Source organism: Bos indicus x Bos taurus, chromosome 18 (assembly GCF_003369695.1).
Source record: "Bos indicus x Bos taurus breed Angus x Brahman F1 hybrid chromosome 18, Bos_hybrid_MaternalHap_v2.0, whole genome shotgun sequence".
Classification (NCBI taxonomy): domain Eukaryota; kingdom Metazoa; phylum Chordata; class Mammalia; order Artiodactyla; family Bovidae; genus Bos; species Bos indicus x Bos taurus.
In genome coordinates this window covers 22,680,648-22,698,689 of record NC_040093.1, presented here as the reverse complement: position 1 = coordinate 22,698,689, position 18,042 = coordinate 22,680,648, and the positions used below count along the sequence as shown (strand labels likewise).

At 40.6% G+C, this 18,042-nt stretch overlaps 1 protein-coding gene and 1 pseudogene across 2 annotated transcripts; both read left to right on the top strand.

Moving 5' to 3' along the window:
- Positions 1 to 29: 29 nt before the first annotated feature.
- Positions 30 to 9,777, top strand: NUDT19 (nudix hydrolase 19). Of its 2 annotated transcripts, XM_027516016.1 has the most exons (4): positions 30 to 874; positions 4,820 to 5,027; positions 5,882 to 5,965; positions 8,117 to 9,777. In XM_027516016.1, the coding sequence occupies exons 1-4, from the start codon at positions 161 to 163 to the stop codon at positions 8,251 to 8,253; spliced, it is 1,143 nt and encodes a 380-aa protein (XP_027371817.1). In that variant the 5' UTR covers positions 30 to 160; the 3' UTR covers positions 8,254 to 9,777. The 2 variants fall into 2 exon arrangements, with proteins under 2 accessions (XP_027371817.1, XP_027371816.1); XM_027516015.1 differs by having other exon boundaries at positions 5,882 to 8,432.
- Positions 9,778 to 14,264: 4,487 nt separating this feature from the next.
- LOC113876602 lies at positions 14,265 to 16,182 on the top strand (annotated as a pseudogene).
- The last annotated feature ends 1,860 nt before the right edge of the window (positions 16,183 to 18,042 follow it).

Sequence of the window (18,042 nt, the reverse complement as noted above, 5' to 3'; positions counted from 1 at the left end):
CTTCTTACAGGCAGGCGCCAGCTCGGCCAAACAGCCCGGGTTCACCGATTGCCCCGTGCGCGCCTCGCTGGGAGAGGCGCGAGTTCACTTAGCAAGCTTCCGGGGAGAGCTCCAGTGGCACCAGAACCCCGAGCCCGGTAGCCGCGCTCCGCTGCCCGTCATGAGTGTCCCGGTGCGAGCGGGCCCAAGCAGCTGGAGGCGGGCAGCCACCTTAGTGCTGGCGGCGGGCTGGACGCGCCCGGTCCCCGCCGCCGCATCCAGGCCCCAGCCACCCGCCGAGGGATTTCGGGTGCTGCTGCTGCAGCGCTCCGCGAGCCAAGGCTTCTTGCCCGGGGCGCAGGTCTTCCCGGGCGGGGTGCTGGAGGCGGCAGACCGCTCGACCGATTGGCTGCGCCTCTTCGCGCCGCACCACGGGCCCCCACGCTTTGGCCTGGGTCGCGCGCCGCCCCAGCGCGCCGCCTTCCCGGTGCTGCCCAACGTCCGGCCGGGAGCCGTGGACGAGGACGCGGCGGCGCTGCCGGATGACATCGCCTTCCGCATCTGCGCCATCCGCGAGACTTTCGAGGAGGCGGGCGTGCTGCTGCTGCGGCCCAGGGACCCCCGGCCCCCTAATCAGGCGCCGGGCTGCGCCCTCGCGCCGCCGCCCGCCTTGGCCGATTGGCGCGCCCGCGTCCGCCGGGACCCGCGGCACTTCCTGAGCCTGTGCGCGCAGCTCGACTGCACTCCCGACATCTGGGCGCTGCACGACTGGAGCGTCTGGATCACGCCCTTCTCACGCCCCGGCGGCCGCCGTTTCGAGACCACCTTCTTCCTGTGCTGCCTGAACGAGCCGCCGCCGGTCTTCCCCGACTTAGTGGAGGTGGTGGACTGCCAGGTAGGGCGTCCTCCCGGCCCGGAGTGGGGATCCACAGGAGCTAGAAAATGAGGACCCCGGCAGGCGGCCCAGCTCCCCCCGGACCTTCCAGTAGGCCGCCTCAGGGCCGTAGTAGCCAGTTAGCTACTGAGCGGGCCTGGGACCCACGCGGTCCGGACCCCGGCCCAGCAGGCCAAAGCTGTGACATTGGTGAACTGTTTTCTGCTTTTTCCCGCTTCACAGTCCCAGGGCCTCGAAGATGTCTCCCCACGCGGTTTCTCCAGCGGGTGGCCGGCGGAGATCCCAGGAGTTCTGCTAGGGGTCCTTCCTGAGCAGTTGCCACGCTTTCACTTATTTCGTCCCCGCAGCCGTTTGTTTCCTCGTAGTTCAGTCTTTTAAAATTTATTTGAAACGTTTTCATTTGAGACTTGTTGGGGAAAGGCTACCCACTCCAGTATTCTGGCCTGGAGCATTCCGTGGAGTGTATAGTCCCTGGAGTCGCAAAGAGTCGGACTTGACTGAGCGACTTTCACTTTCACTTTCGGCTACCGATATGGCCTACCTTGGTGAATGATTCCTCTGCACCTGAACAAGAATGTGTTTTCTGCTGTATTTGATGGAGTGTTTTTTAAAATGTCAATTAGATTAAGTTAGTTGATGGTGTCTTTTTAGGTCTGCTGTATCGTTTACCTACCTGTTCCATCAATTTCTGAGAAAAGGTTGTTGAAATCGTTAACGAACAGTTTGCGGGTTTGTCTTATTCTCTTCTCAGTTCTGCCAGGTTTTCCTTCGGGTATTTGGAAGCTCCTTTGCAAGGCGTTGCGTAAGACTGTTCAAGCTTGGAACTAGTCTTTGATTGTGATGAACTAGTCTTTGATTGTGAGAACTAGCCTTCTTTATCCCTGATAATGTTCCTTATTCTGAAATCTGAAGTTTATTATCAGATAGTGATATAGCTGCTCAGTCTTCCATTAGCAATAGCATAGCATATCCTCCTCCATTTTTTACTTTGAACCTGTGTCTTTATATTTAAAGTATGTTTATTGTAGGCAGCATATAGTCTTACTTTTTATCCTTTATGATAGTTTCTGCATTTCAATTGGAATGTTTTGATCATTTACATTCAGTGTTATTCTCAAATCTACTATCTTGCTGTTAGTTTTTTTAATCTGTCCCTTCTATTCTTTGCACTGTTTTTCTTCTTTTCTTGACTTCTTTTGGATTATTTGAGTATTTGTTGAACTCTTTTTATCTCCATTATTGCCTAATTACCTGTACTTCTTTGTAATTGCTTTAGGATTTGCAGTACATCTCTCACTTCATGTGTAGTATTAGAACCATAAAATAATAAATTTCCATTTCGCCCCTCCTGTCATGTATGCTTTTGTCGTCATACATTTGACTTTTATTTCTACTATAAACTCTACAATACAGTGAATATTTTTGCTTTAAGCAGTTACTCTGTTGTACACTGCGAATGAGGGGAAATGTTTTTTATGTTTACCTATATATGTGATCTTTGCACTCTTCATTCGTTTGTATAGATTTAAATCTACATCTGGTATCTTTCTGCCTAAAGAACTTCCTCTAATATGTCCTGAATTTCAGTTCTTCTGACAGTGAATCTTCTAAATTTTGTTTGTCTGAAAATATTTTGCCTTTATTTTTGGAAGCTATTTCATGTGGGTGTAGAATTCTGTATAGGTTGACAGTATGAGTTTTTGTTTTGTTTTTCTTCCAGTACTTAAAGATGTTACTTCATTAGTTTCCAGTTTGCATGATCTTCTGGTGAGAAATCTGCTTTTTCTCCTCCAGTTTTATTGAGATATAATTGACACACAGCTGGTGGCACTAGCGGTAAAGGACCCGCCTGCCAATGCGGGAGACATAAGGGACAAAGATTCGATCCTTGTGTCGGGAAGATCCCCTGGAGGAGGGCATGGCAACCCACTCCAGTATTCTTGCCTGGAGAATCCCCATGGATAGAGGAGCCTGGCAGGCTACAGTCCATAGGGTTGCAAAGAGCTGGACATGAGTGAAGCGACTTAGCACAGCACATTGTGTAAGTTTAAGGTGACAGCATGATGGTTTGACCTACATACACCATAACATAATTACCACAGTAGATTTAGTGCATGTTCATCATTTAGAAAAGTTTGATTTTAACTCTGTTCCTCTGTACATAATGTGTTTGTATTTTTGGTTTTGATATGTATGCCTACTTAAGTATTTTCTCTTTAATTACTGGTATTCAGTAATGGCACTCCACTCCAGTACTCTTGCCTGGAGGGTCCCATGGATGGAGGAGCCTGGTAGGCTTCAGTCCATGGGGTCCACTAAGAGTCAGACACGACTGAGCGACTTCACTTCCACTTTTCACTTTCAAGCATTGGAGAAGGAAATGGCAACCCACTCCAGTGTTCTTGCCTGGAGAATCTGAGGGATGGGGGAGCCTCATGGGCTGCCGTCTCTGGGGTCGCACAGAGTTGGACACGACTGAAGTGACTTAGCAGCAGCAGCAGCAGCAGCAGTAATTTGATTATGATGTGCATAGTTTTCTTCTTGTTTTGTTAATAATTATTTGTTTCTTCAAATATTTTTCACCTCCCCCTATTTTCTGGGACTCCAATTACATGTATGTTAGACCACCTGATAATTTTTTGTGGGTCCCTGATGCCTTGTTCATTTTTTTTTTTAACTTTTTTCCTCTGTGCTTTATTCTGAATAGATATATTGCTGTATTTTCAAAGTTTCTCTGTTTATATGTAGTATCAAAATTGCTGTAAATATCATCCAGTGTAATTTTCATCTCTAGAAGTTCCATTTATTTTTTTAAAAAACATTTCCTATTTCTCTCATGTTCATATTTTCCTTTACATCTTTGAGCCAATGGAACATACTTGTAACAGTGATTTTTAATGTCCTTTTCTGCCAATTCCATCATCTCTATAATTTCTGGGTCTGTTTCTATTGCCTGATTTTTCTTCTGGTTATGGGTCACATTTTTTTGCTGAGGTCTTGTAGTTTTTTATTGTCATTATTGTCGAGTCACTTAGTCTTATCTGACTTCCTTTGCTCAGGTTTCTTATACGAGCTTGTAAATTGTTGGCCTATAATTATTCTAGGCAGTCAATTTCAACTCCCTGGTTTTGGATGTGAGGGTCAATTTCCCCAGTGTATGTGGATATTTAGCAGTAAAGCAGTTAAAGAAAGAAAGACCTTTTGGAGTTATTTCATATTAATTGAATCAGCTCTTTTTATCTAAATGTGGACGGAAGGAAGACTTGGGAAGGAGGGCACAGCAGTGAGGTCGCTTACGTTAAGCGCTGACTGGTTGATATAATGCAGTAACTTCACTCCTGGGACAATAGACTGAGTCACGCCTCTTGACCTTTCTGAAAGCTTCTCTTGCTCCTGGCTCTTTACCGTCATTGTAACACACTGCGTGTACCATGCTACATTTTGTTTGCTGAAGGTCCTACTAGGCCTGAGAGAGCTTTGTCTTGTCCACCAGCATGTCCTTATTGCCTAACCAAGGTAGGCGGGAACAAGAGACCCTTGGGAGTCCCTCCCATTTATGGGAGGAATGAACGGGCACTAAGTTCTCAATCTGCTGCCATGAATTTATACTTTAGTCTTCCTTTGAAAGTGATCAGAACCTCCTTGCCTTCTTAGCGTCTCCTGTCTTTTATGCTCAACAACTCTCCCAGTTCAACCCGTTGTGATCTATCCTGGCTTATTTACTAGTTCTCAGGATCCATGTCCTAATAATCAACCTCTGAAGGGGATCAACCCAGCTTTCTTCACTGAATCTTTCCTTGTTGTCTCAGAGGAATCTAGCAAGATACATTAATGAATTAATTTATACTTTTTTTCCAGATAGATCTTAAGTACTGATCCAAGGATCTCAAATCTTGGATTGTCTATGGGGTAAACCTTAGGAAACTCTACCTTTGTCTTCCACAGTGGTCGTCTCCATCAGAGGCAATTGAAAGGCTCATATCAAAGGAAATTTTGCTTGCACCCCCACAGTTCTACGAAATACGTAGACTAGGAAACTTTGCCTCTCTCTCTGACTTGCACAAATTTTCTTTGGATCGTGAATCAGAAGGAACGGAAAGATGGATGCCGATCATATTGTTAACTGCTGATGGGATGATCCATCTTTTACCAGGTAAATCTGTGTTTACCAGTGCTCTTGTTGATATTCCCATTTAATGCTCTGGGCTGTATGGCAATGTTCTCCCACACAGACACATGAATTACAATCTATGTTTTATATGCTACAGTGGAACTAATTAGATAAGCTCAAGTTCTATAAGATATTCATAGTTTTTATTATAATCAGAAATTCTGGATATATTACTTCATATACACTTAAGTAAATATATTTCCTAGACATTGGCAAGAGTTCTCTTGAATATTATCTCACTTTACCTTTTAATTTTGAATTATGAAAACTTGTAAATTATACTTATTTGATTGAAAGAGAGTTTTGTTGGTGGTCAGTTATTGTTGGGTTAGTACAGAAGTTTTTTAGCAGCTTACAGTGGAGTTTTCTGACCTCTCTTACTTACGGCTGCTTGTCTCACTTCTCAGAATCATGATAATATTTGTTACTCATCCTGCAGTGGGACAGCTTAGCAGTTTTGATGTGTAAATGATGATTTCTCTAACCTTAAAATGATTGGAGCAGCCCACATTGAAACACCAAAATTATATGGATATCGAGATGAATGTTATATTGAATGAAATAAAGAGAGTCTTGAATTAGTATAAAAAATTATAGTTCAGGATTAAAAAGTACCAGTTATAAATATTTATGTGCCCAAAGAAAATTCTTGGCTAGAAAATGGGGAACAGGTGAGGTTAGGTGGGATATTAAAAACACAAGAAATATATTGAGGTAAACTCAAAAAGTTCTGATTATTTAACAGCTATATCAGTTCCAAACACATGAATAAAAATAAATACTAATATATTGAAGGTTTTATAAAATAACACTAAAGTTAAACTATTATTTTTCAGGAGATGAGATGTACTTAGAAGATGCAAACTTTTTAGAAAACTGCATGTCCACTGAAAAAAAGACTGAAGAAATCATGAACGAAGGCAAGAAATTTCACCGAATAGTGTTGTATAATTCCCACAATTATGGAGATTATACAGATTATAGCATCCATGTGACAGTTCTGCCAAAGTATAAACACGTGTATCCTAAGAGCTGTGTAGTGGGTAAGAGCCGTCTGTAGGGAACAGCTTCTTTATACCTGGCCCACTTGTAGTTGTTCTAGTGAAAAATGAGGGTTGACTAGAGGTGCCTGGAACTTAAGGAACTTTATTCCTGTAAGTTCTAGGACAGTCTCTCCTATCTCAAGTGTATTGTGTAGCTCTGTTATTTTATTCTTTAAACCTTATAGTATCACACTAGTATAAGGTATTAATGTTTTGTTACCAAAAAGAGACAAAAGATTTCACAGAGATTTCCACTCCTGTGTTGTTCTGTTATCAAAAGTTTAAATCAGACGTTCTGCTGCATTGTCTTTTAACTATATTAGCATACTACTCTATATGCTAGCATACTACTTTACCGCTTCCCTGGTGGCTCAGAGGTTAAAGCGTCTGCCTACAATGCAGGAGACCTGGGTTCGTTCCCTGGATCAGGAAGATCCCCTGGAGAAGGAAATGGTAACCCACTCCAGTACTCTTGCCTGGAGAATCCCACGGACGGAGAAGCCTGGTAGGCTACAGTCCACGGGGTCGCAAAGAGTCGGACACGACTGAGCGACTTCACTCTCTTCACTCTGTTATATGCTAGGAGTTTGATCCATTAATTCCTTAGACTTTCTGCTGGAACTAATTTAAGGGTGTCTGATTAGACACATGGTGATCGGAAGACTGAGATGACCTTCAAGTGACAGTGTCATTATTTTCTTATGACTTTAGCTTGATGATTAAGATGTAATTCCGTTAAAACTAAACTGCGTAAGTTATTAGTTTACCAGATTGGAAATTACTTTAGTGATTGTTGTAAAGAAATATGAAGCCATAACAGAAGTCATAATTTTTATTTTGGAGTGCTACTTGACAGAATACAAAGAGGTTATTAGAGAAATGTAGAACTATTCATCATTAATCATGCTTATTAATGGTTATTTATTATCAGTGTTTTTAATATGGGTAATTTTTTTTACCTCCTAAGAGGAATAATAATCTTTATTGATTACAGATGGGAAGTGGTTAAGAAGAAACCAGTTCTATTTCAGATCTTTGACTATATTATGCATTGTATCAATACATTTAATTTCACTTTTCATAAAAAGTATTGATAAATGAAGACTTCCCTGTAGCTCAAATGGTAAAGAATCTGCCTGCGATGCAGGAGACCAGGATTCAATCCCTGGGTTGGCAAGTTCCTCTAGAGAAGGGAATGGCAATCCACTCCAGTATTCTTGCCTGGAGAATTCCACGGACAGAGAAGCCTGGGGGGCTCCAGTTCGTGGGGTCACAAAGAGTTGCACACGACTGGGCGGCTAACACACACACACAGAGGAAAACGTCTAGGTGAGTTGTTCTCAGCCCCAGGCACTGTTGCCCTTTAGGGGCCTCTGGCAGTGTCTGGGACGTGTTGGGTTGTCACAGCTGAGAGTGAGATGCTACTGCCATCTAGTGGAGAGAGGCCAGGGATACAGTTTAATATCCTGGAATGCACAGGACAGCCACCCACCGTGAAGAATTATCTGGTCACGGTTGAGAAACTCTGATCTAGAGTAAAATCTATTGTCTTCAGTAAATGATTCCAACATGTAAATTTTGAGAGCAACAGATAGTGTTCGCATTCCATCTGGCTTCTAAATCTATAGCAGTTCTTACCGATGTTTAGCCTCGGGCATCCTATTCTTTCATTCTCATTGAAAACAGAATGTTACAGCTGAGAGAAGCCTCAGTCAACACCGGGATTTTGCCGATGAGAAAACCGAGAAACAAATTCACACAGCTAGTCAGTGCCACAGCCAAGAGTAGAACCTGATTCTTTTTCTAGCAGGTGGTATCTGTTGCCTGTCAGTAGAGGCCTGATCATGTCTGCCCACCACATCTTGGTATTACAGTCAGCAGGGAAACCACAACACGGCCAAGAATTGGATGGAACAATGCTTTACTCATTTCCTGGAAGCAGCAAGGCCAGCTTTTGAACGACTTCTATAAGAATCTAAAATTGGGCGGGTGTCAGTATTTCAGGCTAACATGTCCTTATCCTCACAGGTCTTTGTCAACATAAAACAAGAGTGCCCTATAATGTGGGAGAAAATAAAGGACTTGAATGTAAGGGGACTTATCTCCTGGAGGATAATTTGTCGGAGGAGCTCACATACATGGGCATATGTAGGTCACATCCTTAAAGGAAACTGCTTGCCTTCCACTTTCTCTTTTCCCTTCTCACTGGCTGGAAATGGTGGCAACTGGAGCAGCTACTCTGGACCCAGAGACAGAGGCCAGATGTGAAAGCATAACTGCCTGCTACTTGGATTGCTCACCTCTTGCTTGTTATGTGAAGAAAAATACACTTCTTTTCATATAAGCCACTGTATTTTAGGATCTCTTTGTTAAAACAGTTTAGCTTGTTCCCTGATCTATAGTTCTCCCTCCTAAGCAGGTTCCCTTGGCATAGCCTTCCCTGGAAGTCTAACAATCACTGAAGCAAAAATCTTAGTCATTTGTGATTCCACCTTTTCCTTCATTCCTATATCCAGGTGACTATCAAGTCCTACTGATCTGTTATACACAATTATCTTGGAATTCCCATCTTCCCACCTCTGCACTGCTATCACGTTGGTTTGAGCCACAGTTGACTCTTACTTTAATTTTGAATTTTAAAGATAGAGAACAACTGTAAGAGCTTCAGAGCCAGTCTCCATTTTCGTTCTTCCCCTCAATGCATTCCTCTTGGAAAAATGAACTTGACATTGACATGATGTCACTGCCCTCATTAAAGTCCTTCAATGGCTTTTCTTCACACTTAAACACTGAATTTGTGGTCTACAAGGCCCCACCTTTTTCTCTGATGTCATCAAGCATGCCTCTCCCTCTGCACTCCCCTCAGAGGATCTTCTTTCTCTTCTTGACTGCTCAGAGTTCTTTCCACCTCAGAAACTTAGTACATACTGTTGCCTTGAGACAAACTTGGATCTCTGAACTGTTTTTGTTCTTGGGTCTCCTTGTTACTAAAGCTTCAGAAAAACAGATATTAAGAACAGAGGTTGGGGGACTTCCCTGATGGTCAGGTGACTAAGATTTCAAGCTTCCAGAGCAGGGAACCAGGTTTAACCCCAGGTCAGGGAACTAGATCCTGCATGCTGCAACTGGAGATCCCTCATGCCACAGTGAAGACTGAAGATCCTGTGTTCTGCAACTAAGACCCAGCTCAGCCAAATTAAAAAAGAACAGAGGTTGGGCATCCAATATGTGGATTATTGGCATGTCTAGATGAAAGTTCCAGGACAAACAGAAGACAAGCATTATTTATAGAATGAATTTTTCTTGAGCTAAAGGAAAATGTTGATCTTCAGATAAAAAGATCCTGCTGTGGTCAAAACAAAAATAACAAAAATTGTTCAATACTCGGATGACATTTTGAATTTTAAAGATAGAGAACACAGATTTTCAAGGAGAGGAAGAAAAGATTACTTACAAAGGCACAAAATCATCTTAGTGTGTATCACCCAGTAATGTGATACACTGGATAGTATATATAATATGCTGAGGGGAAAAGGACATATGTGTTCACTAATTTTATATCAGCCATATGTATGAGCCACAGGAATAATCCTCATTTATATATGGGCTTTGAAGAGTCCAAAGCTCTGAAGAATTGATTTGATAGAAATAACTAAAAGATAATTGAAAATAAAAACTTTTGAAATAGAGCTGCATGGTAGAAGTCCTGATGGTGAATACAGAAATAAAATATAGGAGCAACTGTAACTATTTAAATATGGCTCAAAAGCACTGCAGATGTTAAAAATAATTCAAGATTTAACCTACTTTATTTTAAAAAGATACCTTTTTCCATAAAAATTTTGTTCAGTAATCCCAGATTATGTTATCATTAACAGGAAGTGGCTATGGGAAGAATAAGAAAAACAAAACATGGAAGGAGGGAATCATTCGCTGTAGTTTTGAGATAATACTTGTTTAAATATTTTGGAATGCAAAAATGGGTATTAGAATTTAAAGGTCACTTTTCAAATCAATCAAAAGCAAGGCACAACCCCTAAGGCAGAGACGGAAAACATGAAAATGGCTATCAAACAAAAGCTTAGAATAAGACAATTCACATAGAAATAAACATCAACCATGCTGATATGCAAAAATGGGTTAAATGTATTGGATGATAAGGAATCTTAAATGTTTTTAAATCTAATTATCTAGAAGAACTTGAAAAACTAAATAAAGCCCAAATGTAGCAGAAGGAAGAAAATAATAATAGAAATTAGAGCAAAAGTAAATTTACGTAGAGATAGGAAAACAATAGAAAAGGCCAACAAAACTAAGAGTTGATTTTATGAAAAGATATTGAAGTGAAAGTCACTCAGTCGTGTCCGACTCTTTGCAACCCTATGGACTATACAGTCCGTGGAATTCTCCAGGCCAGAATACTGGAGTGGGTAGCCTTTCCCTTCTCCAGGGGATCTTCCCAACCCAGGGATCAAACCCAGGTCTCCTCCATTGCAGGCGGATTCTTTACCAGCTGAGCCACAAGGGAAGCCCATGAAAAGGTAAACAATTGGCAAACCATTAGCTAGACTAACCAAGAAAAAAACAGAAGAGGCAAATCAATAAAATTATAAATGAAAGAGGAGACAATGCAACTGATACCACAGAAATAGAAAAGATCATAAGAAACTACTATGAACAACCATATGCCAACAAAACTGTGCAACCCAGAAGACATGGATAAAGTGCTAGAAATATGGAACCTACCAAAACTGAATCAGGAAGAGAGAGAAAACCCGAACAGACCAATAGTGAGTAAGGAGATTGAATCGGGGGTGGGGGCGGGGGGGAAACACCCAAAAAAGAAAAGTCCAGGACCAGATGTCTTCACTGGTGAATTTTACCAAACATTTAAAGAAGAATTAATGCTAATCCTCAAACTCTTCCAAAATTTGAAGAGGAGGGAACACTCCCAAACTCACAAGGCCAGAATTTCCCTGATACCAAAGCCATATAAGGACGCTGCAAGGACTGCTGGCCAATATCTCTGATGACTGGAGATGCAAAAATTCTAAAGAAAATATTAGCAAAATGAATTCAGCACATTAAAAGGATCATACACCATGATCAAGTAGGATTCAGCCCTGGGATGCAAGAACGGTTCAAAATCAAATTAATAGGTGTAGAAGAAGCATTTGGCAAAATTCAACATCCATTCATGATTAAAAACTCAAATTAGAAATAAAAGGAACATACATAGTAAAAGTTACAAATGACAGACCCACAGCCAACATCATACTCAGTGGTGAAAGGTTGAAAGCTTTTCCTCTAATACCTGTATCGGGAAAAAGACAATGGTGCCCACTCTCAACCATTCCTATTTCAACATAGTATAGAAGCAGTTGGCAAGAAAAAGAAGTAAAAGGCAGTAGAATTGGAAAGGAAGAAGTAAAATTGTCTCTGTTTTCAGAAGACATGATATTATATATTAAAAATTATAAAGTCTGCACCAAAAACCTGTTAGATCTAATCAACTAATTTAGTAGAGTTGCATGACACAGAACCAACATATAGAGATCAGTAGAATTTCTATACACTAACAAAGTATCTGAAAAAAAAAAACAAAACAATCCTATTTACAGTAACATCAAAAACCAATGAAATACTTAGGACTAAATTTAACCTAAGAGAAGCAGAAGAGATTGAGAAGAGATGGCAAGAATACACAGAACTACAAAAGTCTTAAAGACCAGTCTAACAACAATGGTGTGGTCACTTACCTAGAGCCAGACATCCTGGAGTGTGAAGTCAAGTGGACCTTAGGAAGCATTACTACAAACAAAGTTGGAGGTGATAGAATTCCAGCTGAGCTATTTAATTTCTTAAAAGATGATTCTGTTAAAGTGCTGCACTCAGTATGTCAGCAAGTTTGGAAAATTCAGCAGTGGACCCAGGACTGGAAAAGGTCAGTTTTCATTCCAATCCCAAAGAATGGCAGTGCCAAAGAATGTAGAAACTACTGTATAATTGGACTTATTTCACATGCTAGTAAGGTTATGTTCAAAATGCTTCAAGCTAGGCTTCAGCAGTGTGTGAATTGAGAACTTTCAGATGTACAAGCTGGGTTTAGAAAAGGCAGAGGAACAAGAGATCAAATTACCAACATTCGTTGGATCATAGAGAAAACAAGAGAATTCCAGAAAAACATCTGCATCATTGATTCCACAATAGCCTTTGACTGTGTGGATCACAACAAACTGTGGACAATTCTTCAAGAGATGCGAATACCAGACCACCTTATCTGTCTCCTGAGAAACCTGTATGCGGGGGCGGGTCAAGAAGTAGCAGTTAGAACCAGACGTGGAACAACTGACTGGTTCAAAATTGGGAAAGGATTATGTCAAGGCTGAATATAGTCACCCTGCTTATTTAACTTATATGCAGTATACATCAGGCGAAATGCCAGGCTGGATGAATCATAAGCTGAAATCAAGATTGTTGGGAGAAATATCACCAACTTCAGTTATGCAGATGATACCACTCTAATGGCAGAAAGTAAAAAGGAACTAAAGAGCCTCTTAGTGAAGGTGAAAGAGGAAAGTGAAAAAGCTGGCTTGAAACGGAACATTCAGAAAACTAAGATCTTGGCATCCAGTCCCATCACTTCATTTAAAACAGATAGGGAAACAATGGAAACAGCAACTGACTTTATTTTCTTGGGCTCCAAAATCACTGCAGACAATGACTGCAGCCATGAAATTAAAAGACTCTTGCTCCTTGGAAGGAAAGCTATGACAAACCTAGATAGCATGTTAAAAAGCAGAGACATCACTTTGCCGACAAAGGTCTGTAGAGTCAAAGATATTATTTTTCCAGTAGTCATGTCTGGATGTGAGAGTTGGACCATAAAGAAGGCTGAGCACGAAAGAATGATGCTTTTGAATTGTGGTGCTGGAGAAGACTCTTGAGAGTCCCTTGGATTGCAAGGAAATCAAACCAATCAATCCTAAGGGAAATCAACCCTGAAAATTCACTGGAAGGACTGAAGCTGAAGTTCCAAAACTTTGGCCACCTGATGTGAAGACCTGACTCACTGGAAAAGACCTTGATGCTGAGGAAAATTGAAGGCAAAAAGAGAAAAGGGCAGTAGAGAATGAGATGGTTAGATAGTGTCACTGACTCTGTGGATATGAATTTGAGCAAACTGTGGGAGATGGTGAAGGACAGGGAAGCCTGGCACGCTGCGGTCCATGGGGTTGCAAAGAGCTGGACACGACTGAACTACTGAACAACAACACGATTTTACCAAGGAGGTGAAAAATCTCTATTCTGAAAACTGTGAGCCATCGATCAAGGAAATTGAAGATGCAAAAAATTGAATAGATAGCCCATGTTCATGGATTGGAAAAATTGATATTTTTTGTCCATGCTAATCAAAGCCACTTCATTAAAGAGCCTCTTGATAAGGGTGAAAGAAGAGAGTGAAAAAGCTGGTTTGAAACTCAACACCCAAAAAACTAAGATCATGGCATTGATCCCATCACTTCATAGCAAATAGATGGGAGAAAAGTGGAAGCAGTGACAGATTTTATTTTCTTGGACACCAAAATCACTCCAAATTTCATGACTGCAGCCATGGAATTCAAAGACACTTGCTCCTTGGAAGGAAAGCTATGACAAACCTAGACAGCATATTAAAAAGCAGAGACATCACTTTGCCAACAAATGTTTGTGTCCAACTCTTTGAAACACCATGGACTGCAGCACGCAAGTCTTCCCTGTCCTTCACTATCTCCCACAAAGGTTTATATAGTCAAAGCTGTGGTTTTTTCCAGTAGTCACGTATGGATGTGAGAGTTGGACCATAAGGAAGGCTGAGCATTGAAGAATGATGCTTTTGAATTGTGGTGCTAGAGAAGACTCTTGAGAGTCCCTTGGACTGCAAGGAAATCAAATCAATCAATCCTAAAGGAAATCAGTTCTGAGTATTCATTGGAAGGACTGTTGTTGAAGTTGAAGCTCCAATACTTTGGCCACTTGATACAAAGAGCCCACTCACTGGAAAAGACCCTGATACTAGGGAAGATTGAAGTCAAAAGGAGAAGAGGGCAGCAGAGGATGAGATGATTAGTTAGCATCACTGTCTCAGTGGACATGAATTGGAGCAAACTCCAGAAGATAGTGGAGGACAGAGGAGCCTGACATGCTGCAGTCCATAGGTTGCAAAGAGTAGGACATTACTTAACAACTGAACAACAACTGAAAGCCATCTATAGCTTCAGTCAATCCCTATCAAGATTAGTATGTCCTTTTTTTTTTAAAATAGAAATAGAACAAAAAACCCTAACATTCACATAGAACCACAAAAGACCTTCAATAGCCAAAGCAATTCTAAGAAAGAACAACAAAGCTGGAAGCAGCACACTTCCTGACTTCAAGCGTTATTACAAAGCTATCAGAACAGTATATTACTGGTACAAGAACAGACACATAGACCAATGGAATAGAATCAGGAGCCCAAAGAATGAAACTAGACCCCTACCTTATACCACTCACAAAATCAATTCAAAGTGAATTAAAGACTTAAATGTGAAGACCTGAAACCACGAAAACAGGGGAAAATTTATTGACATGGGTCTTGTCAATAATTTTTTTAATATGACAACCTAAAGCACATGCAACAAAATTAAAAATAAGTGGGACTCCATCAAACTAAAAACCTTCTGCACAGCAAAATAAATATCAGCAGAGTGAAAGGGCAACTAACTGAACAGGAGAAATTATTTCCAAAGCACACATCTGATAAAGGGGTTAATATTCCATAATATATAAGGAACTTAATGGTAAAAATTCAATCCAGTTTTAAAAATGGGCTTTTCCGATAAGCGGCCTGAGATGACCTCTAAAAATGGTGCGCTATTCACTCCACCCAGAAAACTCCACAAAATCATGCAAATCAAGAGGTTCAAATCTTCGTGTTCACTTTAAGAACATTCATGAAACTGCCCAGGCCATAAAGGGTATGCCTTTCCAAAAAGTCACCAAGTATCTGAAGGATGTCACTCCATCGTTACAACGGTGGAGTTGGTAGGTGTGCACAGGCCAAACAGGGCTGGATGCAGGGTTGGTGGCCCAAAAAGAGAGCTGAATTTTTACTGCACATGCTCAAAAATGAAGAGCGTAATGCTGAACTTAAGGGCTTAGATGTAGATTCTGTGGGCAGTGAGCACATCCAGGTGAACAAAGCCCCCAAGATGCAGCGCGGGACTTACAGAGCTCACGGCTGGACCAACCCCTACATGAGCTCTCCCTGCCACATGGAGATGAGATGAAAAAGAACAGACTGTTCCTAAACCAGAAGAGGAGGTTGCACAGAAGAAAAAGATATCCCAGAAGAAACTGAAGAAACAAACACTTATGGCCCGGGAATAAATGTCGCAAAAAATAAAGGCAAATAAAAGTTAAAAAAAAGGGCAAAGGGCCTGAATACTTTGCCAAAGAAGGCATTCAGATGGCCAATAAATACATGATAAGGTACTAAACACCACTAATTATTAGAGAAACGCAAACCAAAACCACAGTCAGATACCAACAGTTCACACCTATTGGAATGGTTGTCATCAAAGAGGCAAGAGATAAATTTTGGCAAAGTTGTGGAGAAAAGGGAAGCCCTGTGTGCTGTTGGTGGGGAATGTAAATTGGTACAGTCACTATGTGAAACAGTATGGAGGTGCCTCAAAAGTTAAAAATAGAACTGTCATAATATATACACACACACACACATATAACTGAGAGCATTTATATAATTATCCTGAAGAGAGAGCAGCATGCTAATGTTACTGCAGCACTATTTACAATAGCCAGGACATGGACAGAACCTGTGTCCATCAACAAGGAATGAATGGATAACAATGGATGAATGGACAGATACATGTTGAATATATATATATATGTATGTGTGTATATATATATTAAAAAATGGAATACTATTTAGTCATAGAAGGAAATCCTGGCACTGTGACAACACGGATGGACTTTTAGGACATTACGTTGAGCGACATGTCAGTGAAAGACAAATGCTACACTATCTCACTTACATGTAGAATCTAAAAAAATCTCATAGAAAGTGATCAGATTTGTTGTTACCAAAAGTGGGGAAGTGTGAAAGTGGTCAGAGGAACAATCTTCCAGTTATAAGATAAATAAGTTCTAGGGTTATAATATACAACATGATGAGTACAGTTAACAATACTGTATTATGTATTTCAAAGTTTCTAAAAGAGCAGATGGTGGAACTTCCAGGTGGTCCAGTGGCTAAGACTCTGCGCTCCCAATGCACGGGGCCCTGGTTCAATCCCCGGTCAGGGAACGAGCTCCCTCATCCCGCAACTAAGAGTTTGCATGCCACAACTAGAGATCCTGCATGCCGCAGTGAGAATTGAAGATCCTGAGTACTGCAACTAAGACCTGGTTCTGCCAAATAAATAAATATATATATATATATTTTTTTTTTTTCTTTTTAAAGAGTATATGATAACAGATAAAGAGAACAGACTTGTGGTTGCCAAGGGGTGAGGGAGGGAAAGATTGGGAGCTTGGGATTAGCAGATGCAAACTATTACATATAGAATAAACAACAAGGTTCTACTGTATAGCACAGGGAACTATATTCAATATACTATGATTAAACCATAATGGAAAAGAATATGAAAAAATACCTATTTCTAACTGAATCACTTTGCTGTACAGCAGAAATTAATGCATTATAAATCAGATCTACTTCAAAAATTTTTTAGAAGTCAGAAAGCTAAAAATGTTTAAAATTCAAAGGTTGAGAAACAAAATACTAATAAAATTAGAATACAATTGAAATAAATTTTTTTAACTTACAAAAAAAAAAAAAGAGTAGGGATGTCCTTGGTGGTCCAGTGTCCATACTCCCAGTGCAGGAGGCGTATGTTCAATCCCTGCTTGGGGTACTAGATCCCACATGCTGTTACTAATGACCTGCACGCTGCAAAGAAGATCGAAGATCCTGAGTGTTGCAGCTAAGACCTGGTGCAGCCAAATAAACATCTTTTTTCAAAGAAAAGAGTAGATAATAAGTTTTTGTCTCTAAGGGAAAAACTTTTTTTAACTATGTTATATAACTGATGGATATTAACTAAACATACATGGTAATCATTTTACAATATATACATATGTCAAACCATTATGTTGCACACTTCAAGCTCATATAATGTTATTAGTCAATTACATCTCAATCAAAACTGAAAAAAATTAAACCTAATTATAAGTTGCTTAAAAACAGTCCTGCATGAGGGCTAAAAATAAAAAGAGAAACAAAGCAAGAGCTCAGAGAGTACTAATCAGAGGAAATGAAATTCATCATAGGAAGCAATAAAAGTTAATTTTAGTTTCTGTGTACAGTTAGAAATGGAAATATGAGAATCTTTCAGTGAGTAACACCATGCTGAGCTATGGAAACAAGCTATTAGAAACAAGGGTAATCTGACAGGTGTATAATATTAGTGGGAACCATGAAGAAGACCTTCTCTGATGGACCGAGCAAGTCCATCAAAGATAAGTGAGGTGTCTGGGGAAAAACCCTGGACAGCTTCCAGGCTTCTGCTTTTGGGTTGAATGGCGTAACGTCAACGTTCACTTCCTCTCGATTAATGCAGAATAAAAGAATTTTAAAAGTTCCAAATCAGGTGAAGCCTGATTTTAAGGCCAATGAAGCCAGCTTTTAAGGCCAAACTTGTTTTTCATCCCTTTTAAAACAAGAATATTTTAAAACTGGGAAAGTACACACTGCCTATGGGAACTGATGACTCAAAGGTAAGATCATTTGAACTACATTTGGTGGAGGAGGGATCTGGCATTGAGGGGAGTAAAGAATGTCCCCTTCATGCCCACTTTCTAGAGTTATGTCAGTACTGGGAAACTTAGATCAGCTTCTCCTGATAACCTCT

Bases quoted from the DNA above. Each gene is read 5' to 3' on its own strand.
- NUDT19 (XM_027516015.1), top strand. From the start codon at position 161: ATGAGTGTCCCGGTGCGAGCGGGCCCAAGCAGCTGGAGGCGGGCAGCC. The intron at 875-4,819 runs GTAGGGCGTCCT...TGTCTTCCACAG, and splicing joins TGGAGGTGGTGGACTGCCAG to TGGTCGTCTCCATCAGAGGC. The intron at 5,028-5,881 runs GTAAATCTGTGT...ATTATTTTTCAG, and splicing joins GATGATCCATCTTTTACCAG to GAGATGAGATGTACTTAGAA.